The following is an 8,214-nucleotide window of genomic DNA, read 5'->3' as shown; positions in this document are numbered from 1 at the left end:
CCTCTGGAGCCGTGCGTAAAAGCGCAGCGCTGCGCCTCGGCTGAAACGAGAAGTGCTGAAAGTGGGAGGGAGCCCGAAATCTGACAGACCTTTTCATTATTTCTCAGATGTTCAGTTCGCGTAATGACACCGACCTCAAAAAGAACCAAAATCGGGGAGGCGACGACCTCTACAGCCACTACTCGACTCAAACATGCTCAGTTAGTCTGCAGAGTTTGCACTGGTCTGCTACATGGCAAATCCTCATGAGAGTGATGTCTACTCATCAGGAGGAGGAATCTGAGTGATTTTCATGCCATATTCGATGATCATTCCATCATCTGCAATATAGAATATATATATTTTTACTAACGGATGTTTTTCTATATGAGTGACACCGTTTATTTGTCCCCATTTCATTCAATCAGTCTTATTTATGTATTTGCTCTCGTGTTTTATATTTAAAAAACGGACATGGTTTTCAAACTAATCTAAATCTCAACCAATCTCACAGACAAGCAGAGCGCACGCCCCCTTCAACCAACGCTACCACGTGACAGGCGCTGAAAACTGGAAGAAGCGACTTCCTGCGCGCTCAAGTTCCAGCAGAGCAGCAGCATCCAGAGGCGGCGGATGACATCTAGTGTCGGTTTTGGGAAGTTCTTTCTACTAGTTGATTATCCATTCTTTTTTCTTCTTTTTAACCACTACTTCTTCTCCTCCATCTCAAACACTCAGACTCAGAGATCCAGGCCATCATCATGACTAAAAGTGCCCACATAGCACTGACAAGTCTGCGTAAACCCACCGCCAGATGGCGCTCAAACACACCTGTCCTCAAACACCCTGACGCTGCTGGTTAAAGTTCATTGAGAGAAGAGTTGGTATCCTTCCTGGAAACAAATTATTTTCCAAAGTCATGTCCAACTCTCTTGCGGGAAAAAGGAACTGTGTAACTTCATGCAAAAGAAAAAACATTTGATCGGGAAACCAGAAGTTTCTGTTTACCACATGGTTGGTTGCTATCTGCAGCATCGCCACTAGATGTCACTAAATCCCACACACTGATCCTTTAACAGTAACTGAGAGGAGGACCCAGTGAAAATATGATTAACATTAAAAAAAGCACAAATAAGTGGCCTCAAAGATAAAATTACACCTGATAATGTGGTGAGAGTGGTTGCCAGATACTGTAAAATCTCCAAACTAGACACCGCAGGAAGCCTTCCTCCACTCTCTGTTCAACACTGAAAGACGGAGCTACTGATTTTAACCAAGCAGGCAGAGTTTAATCCATTAAATGCCAATTGTTAACAGTGTAAGTACAAACTGTTAATTAATTCTAGTTCATGTTTTCATACTAACAGTGCAAGTAGCACGAGGCAGGCGTCTGCATGGTCGGCCTTTACAAACTCTAAATGTGACTGAGTGCAACCTTGTTGGGAACGAAAGCCGCTCATAATGGTGTCCAGAAACGTGGACTCCATGTTTACCTCAGCCTGTACCACAGCCTCTTCACGTCCCTTTGATTCCATTCAGAGGATTCTTCAGCTCAGTCCAGATGGCCACACCCTTTGAGATCTTGAGGTAGAACACCACCATCTCCTTTAACGGATGTGCCAGAAGATGTGATGGTGCCGACTGCAGGCTCCAGCTCCTCTCCTCCAAATATACTGACTCCACTTCTTCCTGACAAGACAGAGCTGGGAGCGCTGAAGGCCGACCCCAGAAACAGTCCACCACCTCGAGTGCTCTGAAAGCAAACCGCCGGAGAGTGACTGACTACAGTGCAGGTGGACACCTTCTCGTGTCAGTCCTGTGTCAGTTTGTCAGAACATCAGCAAGGTGTGCACAGACTCCCAGACAAGAGGAACAATGCAGAGGGAGACAGCAGCAGCCAGACCCCACCTAAGAAATGCTTCAGACTGTGACTCTCATTTGCTCTGCTGCAGCTTTTGGTCCCTTGAGGACTGAGCATCCGGCAGGTTAACGAGCTGGAACAAAGGATAGCGAGGGGACAGTGGCGTCCAAGAAGCTACTCTTGATCTCCATGTGTCTGCCCTTATAAAAACACCTGACGGACTCTGAGTGGGGCTCTAGGCCACAACACGTCTCCACACTGGACCTCACTTTCACAAAGGAGTCCACACTGCAACCAAAGGCTCATGTTATTTCAAGGTAACAAGTCACGACACAGGTTTGCCTTCACTGACAGCTCTGAAATCTGTCTCATTAACAGGGAAAGAAGACACAAGTTCAGGTCAGAAAATGACCACCTGTTCATTGGGAAGAGGCATCCAGCCAAGAATGAACTCATTAATTCTCATGTGCCTTAATAAAAGTGTTTCATACTTATTTGCTAGTGCTGGAGACTTTTTTTAAATAATGTAAATATAATTGAATGTGTCTAAGCGGAGTATTGAGGGCGGGGGGTGGTGGGGGTGTGAAAAAAACAGTAAATGCAGCAGATCCAGCTGTGTCGCGTCATCAGAAACAGACGTCGCTTCACGTGACGCTTCAGAGGAAAGGACGTCTCAATTCTCCTGAAACATATTTCCTCGTTTCTTCTCTCCTTGCGTGGTTTCCTTGCGTCCTTCCATGCATCCCCGGTGGGACGGACTAAGACGCAAGGAAAGGACGCGAGTGAGGGAAACGTGGATGCAATTAAGAGAAATGAGATGAGCAGGTGAGGCAGGGGGGCGGGTCAGTCACATGACGCAGTGTTGCGCTTTCAAAATAAAAGTAGGTGAGTTAAAGATTTCAAAGTCAAATAGTTTTCTCCACCGCGGTATAATTTTTGGGTGAGACAAATGCGCATGTCTCAAATATTGGTTCCTACGCCTGTGCTTGGATGCACTGTAAGGGAACTGGGATGTTCCCAATATCGCCTTTCTCCTCGACTCCGGTGACGTTTGCGGTACCCGGAAGTAGTAGCAGAGTGACTCCTCGCTGTTTGTATACCATCTCTACCAGCACTGAGAAACCGTTGGGATTTCCTGTGAGTTAACTTTAACTTCTTTTCCATTTTAAATGGTTGTCTAAAGTTTAAAACACACAAGCCCCGATAGCTAGCTACCGTTAAACAAGCACAGACACGAACAGAAGGGCTCAATGTGCGGTCGTCCCGCCGCAGTGGAGGTTAGCCTTCCCCCTGTAGCGGCTAATTGAGCAAGTCATGATTGGAAACGTGTCGCCAGCATTGCACTTGTGATTCTTTGTGTTTTGTTTTAACCCTCAGCCGAGCTCGTACTGAGCCGCTTTTTTACTTGAAGCTTTCTGAGTCGACTTTCTTCCATTTTTTAGTCGTCCGGATAGTGAAAATGAGCAACTCTGTGGAACCCAAAGTGACCACGACTCCACACATAGTGAAGGAAGAGGTACGTCTGTTTTTTTGTGTTTTTAAAAGGGACCTCTCAGACAGAAAACTCTGTGACAGCTGCCTTAAAATACTCCATGTGAACTCTGCATTGTGGCTGTAACGAATTCTGACCCTTTTAATAGCGATACCTGCAAAATGTAATCCAATTTAATACAGTAACACATCAGTAAATCATGTCTTTGCATAAGATTCTTAAACGCATGTTTTTACTTCAGGGTTTTGTATTGGGTTGCATGAGGTTGTACAGGTCTGCCTCATCATCTGATAACTCATCTTTAGTAATAGATTCAACTTATCAGTTCAATAAATCTATGAGAACAACTGTTGCATTGTCTGAATGATGCCTCTCATCACTCACCTATAGCTATTTCACTGTCAACAACATATCCATCATCTTAAAAACAGTTGGAGATTTCTCAGTTATGCAAATTAAGCCAAACTTGCTTCTCTGTTGGTTGTTACAGTTTGGTAAGATTAGTGGAGCAGCAGCTCACGGTATCATTTCAGAGTTTTTGGGTCTATATTAAGCTGTTTAGCTGCAACGTACTGTGATTACGGAGCAGCAGGTTGTGTGTTCGCTGCCATTCAGATCATCCACCGACCTGTCATCAGCTCCAGTGTGTCAGTTTGCTGTCTGTGTTGCAGGTCATCGCGGCAGGAAATTGGGTGAAGCTGGAGAAGACGACGTACGTGGACCCTGCGGGAAACACCAGGTACTGCTCTGTCTTTGACTGACGTGACTTCACAGTCACACAAGTTTCCTGCACACAGTTTCACCCCCTGTTTTCATCCACCAGAACCTGGGAGACCGCGAAAAGGACGACGAGACGTGCCAACACAGAAGCAGATGGTCAGTGTCTTTTGTGTGTGTGTGTGTGTATGTGTGTTTTATTCCATTTGATGTGTCAGTCAGACTTTGAGTTGTGCAAGCTGTACCACGCTTTCCCTGCAGGTGTGGGGATTATCGCCCTGCTGAAACGGACGCTCCACAAAGACTGCGTCGTGATGGTGAAGCAGTTTCGTCCCCCTATGGGATGCTACACCTTGGAGTTTCCTGCAGGTCAGACGGTGTGCCGCGGGTTTCTCGAACACACTCTGTAGACATTGTTGCACCTAGTAATTTGCTCATTTTGCTCCAGAATTTCGCAGAAACAGACCCTCACCTTGATATCCAACTTTTCATGTTGGGACTTTTGTTAACCATGTGTGTGTTTTTCATTGGGTCTGCTGTGCTCAGGGTTGATTGATGAGGGGGAAAGTGCGGAGGTTGCTGCACTGAGGGAGCTAAAAGAAGAGACCGGCTACAAAGGGGAAGTCGTTGGAGTCACTCCAGGTATCATCGCACGAAGCCACGCTGTACATTTGATTGCATTAGCTGCCTTCCTTGGCTGTATCTTATCTCCTGCATGTATTGGAGAGGTTAGCAGGCAGCAGTGAATAGTGAAAAGACACTGACACGATGCAAGTGGTAATGTTATTGTTGTGACGGCAGTGACTTGTCTGGACCCCGGTCTGTCTAACTGCACCACCGAGATCGTCCTCGTCAACATCAACGGGGATGAAATGGAGAACATCAACCCGACGCAGCAGCTCGGTGAGCAGACTGACTTTTTTACGCACTTAGTAATCCAGTCACTTGGTTTTGTATTCATAGATTTCATTGTTAATGGGTTTCATCAGCTGTGTGCACAGCGGCACAGGTGCTGCTGTCTTTGCCGGTCTACCTGTGATCAGACAGATGGGACACGAGTCATTTTCTTGCTGAACAAACAAACTTATCGGGGTGCAAACAGACACGTGTACAGTAAATAGTTTGCAACTCTGTTAATAATTAAGTTACAGTTAAATAACTACCAGTAGATAAGGTTTATATTAAAAAAAGCCCACAGGTGATGAGGTTTTCCTGCAGCATATGCCTCTGTATTACAGAAGCAGCTCCTGTTCCAGAGGGTACAGTGCCGTCCAGAACAATGGGTGTATTATGAGGAGGGGAAATATTTTATTACCCACCTCTGGCTGTGATCTTAATCCTGTCTGAACGAGGCTTTAGTCTTAAGATTTATTATGGCTCATATGGAGTTGGGCTGATATGGAGCTTTAATACATCACTGAAATCAGTGAAAGTAATGCTGAGTGTGTCAATTGCTAATTGTGTCCTTTTGCTTTCGCGAGACTTGTTTCTGTCACAGCTCAGCCCAGCAGTGACGTGCTGTTGACAGCTGCGGTCGTGCTCTGAGGCAACGTTTTCGTGAACGTAACTCAAACAGAGCAGAACAGGTAGCCTCGGGCGGAGCGCTGCCGACGAGACGTTCAAAAACTCCACAACTCCTTTTTTTTGTCCCGCACCGTTGTCACCCTGACACACGAGCTGTGTTCGGCTACTGATCAGATCTCACACGCATGCACCTGTTTATGAACAAGTGGCATTCAACAGTTTTGTGAAGTTGTAGGAACAGGTTTGCCGAATCTGACTTAAAACATCAAAAAAAGAGAGGTTTAGGATCAGAGTGCGAAAATGCCAGCTGTATTTTAAGAATCCATTTGTCTGTATAATAAAAACCTGTTGGATAATCTTGTTCTCTTTTGTTCTTCCGCAGGTGACGGAGGTGAGTAGTGTCCCTCATCACATCAGAAATAATCCCTTTCTCTCATCAAGCAGATCACACACGTCTTTCTCCTCTCTTTCCAGAATTCGTTGAAGTCATTCTTTTGCCTCTGGATGAATTCCAGACGAAAATAGACGGTGAGGCTTCAGCTTTTTCACAGCGATGCTCGTACGTGAGCGATACAAGCACCCACACCAACTCTTGGCTTGTTTGTTTTTTTTCTTCCCCGCAGATCTGCTGAAGAAAGAAAAAATCGTGGTGGACTCTAAAGTGTACATCTTTGCCATGGGGATGGCTCAGGCCTTCTTTAAACCGAGGGAGCTCCCCGTCCTGAAGCAGTGATGTTCAGGATGAGGATGTGAGGAAGAAATAGTCTTTGCTGTTACATGGGGCTCCTACAAATTCGGGAATGTATTGGAAAGGAATTTGAACTCTTCCAAATTGTATGAAGAAACTGTGAAAAGCTGTTGCATTGTGGTTGTCGATCGCGCGTTACATCATAGTTAAATATTTGTTCCTATGAAGCGCAGTGACCATCCATAGAGCAATATGGCGTTTAGAGGAGGCAACACAAGCACACATGTGTGTAAATCATACTGAACAGAAAAAATCTCAATGAAAAAGCCTTGGATCTAGAAACCAAAGCTATGAAGGAGCCCTCTTTACACTAAATGTCCTGGACCACTTTTTCTTCTCACTGTGGAGGTATGAACTGATACCTCAAGGCCTGAAACATACATGTGTGCACGCTCGATGCGCAGTATGTTTCAGGCTTTATTCCTCTATGCCTTAAGTGATGAATAGTCGTTTCCTGTTTTTATGAGATTACAAGTAGTTTGATGAGATGCAATTTGCTGTTACTTTTATCTACTGATTGTAAGACATTCCTTGACGGACACGCTGTCGACATTCTGACTGAATGGGAGCATCTCTAAACACCTGAAGTACGTCGCATGTAATTCTTGCTTCGTTTAGTTTGACGAATTCTTCTTTTGGTTAACCTCAGAGGTGAATAACAGATTTTTGATGACAGCCCGTCTGGGTTTTTGCACTGATATTTAACATCAGATCCATCAACCCACAGAAAACCAGAGAGCAGTGGACGGCTGAATCATGCAAGCCCACCTCCTTCCTCTGGATCTGGGGAAGGATGTGGGCTTCCCCAGCCATCCAATAACTACCGGTAACTTTAGAGGAGTCACCAGGCACAAAATAACTTGTGCAATGTGACAATTGTTCCAAACGGTATATTATGTGTGTTTGGTTGGCATATTAACACCAGCGTTAATAATATGAGTGGAATTTTTCTTGGAATAATTCCACTGTGCTGTACTACAGAGAAACTAACCTATTAATTAGAAATAGTTCATGCTGTGCCGCTAACGTCGTTATGGTGTGATTAACTGGAGTGGATACTTAACTAGCAATTTGAAATTACTGACCAACAAATAAACGTGATACTACCTTTGCTCTTACCTGAATCTGTGTTTCTGTCTCAAACTGACTCGTCAGCAGCAACATGATAGAAGGGAAAAGTGTTTAAAAGTTATTAACATGCTGTGTTATTTGTGTGTATGTAGTACAAAACAACAAGGGATTTATAGGTATTATAGGCAATACAGTAGTATGTAGGATTAAAACTTGTAGTCAGGATCAGCTTTATTGGCCAGTGTGTACACATAAAAAGAATCTGACTCTGGTTTTAATTTTGTATCACAAAGTTAATTTATTGATCAGTAAATGAATAGTGCACAAATGTGTGGATGCTTTTCTTATCATATGATACCCATAACAGAATTGTCTAAATGGTTTTGTAGAGGCAGCTTGATGTCGTGCAAGCTATCGGACAAGATGAGGAAACTGAGGAACAAGAGCCAGTGTCTGTGGCCTCCTCTCGCCCAGAGCCTGGAGGATCCTGCTCATTATTAACAGATCATTGTGTTTATTGGTCATTATTCAGCTTTTTAAAAGATATTTATACAGTATAAATTAGGGTTTGAGCACCACAATGTTTTTCACTTCACCGCAAATGAGAAATTCCCTGAAAATATCAATATATTGGATAAGGTGATGCTGTAGCCTGATATGCATGAAATCAGATTTGTGACTGTCTGGCATGTTCAGTCCAGCTGGAGAGGTTTCACCCACACAGCCGTTCCAAAAAAGTGAACTATCAATACAGAGTTCTCAGTGCCGTGGTTATAGTTTGGCTAACTGTGGACGAACAGATGTGTGGGTGTTCGGGTCGTC

The 8,214-nt window shown here is 44.4% G+C and overlaps 1 protein-coding gene across 1 annotated transcript; it reads left to right on the top strand.

Moving 5' to 3' along the window:
- The first annotated feature begins 2,893 nt into the window (after positions 1 to 2,893).
- nudt5 (nudix (nucleoside diphosphate linked moiety X)-type motif 5) lies at positions 2,894 to 7,583 on the top strand. The gene is made up of 10 exons (XM_041963949.1): positions 2,894 to 2,977; positions 3,283 to 3,356; positions 4,004 to 4,071; positions 4,156 to 4,208; positions 4,311 to 4,418; positions 4,596 to 4,691; positions 4,851 to 4,952; positions 5,956 to 5,964; positions 6,048 to 6,101; positions 6,197 to 7,583. The coding sequence occupies exons 2-10, from the start codon at positions 3,300 to 3,302 to the stop codon at positions 6,304 to 6,306; spliced, it is 657 nt and encodes a 218-aa protein (XP_041819883.1). The 5' UTR covers positions 2,894 to 2,977; positions 3,283 to 3,299; the 3' UTR covers positions 6,307 to 7,583.
- The last annotated feature ends 631 nt before the right edge of the window (positions 7,584 to 8,214 follow it).

The sequence above is a fragment of the Chelmon rostratus genome, chromosome 22 (genome assembly GCF_017976325.1).
Source record: "Chelmon rostratus isolate fCheRos1 chromosome 22, fCheRos1.pri, whole genome shotgun sequence".
Classification (NCBI taxonomy): domain Eukaryota; kingdom Metazoa; phylum Chordata; class Actinopteri; order Chaetodontiformes; family Chaetodontidae; genus Chelmon; species Chelmon rostratus.
This window is presented reverse-complemented; position numbering and strand designations above follow the sequence as displayed.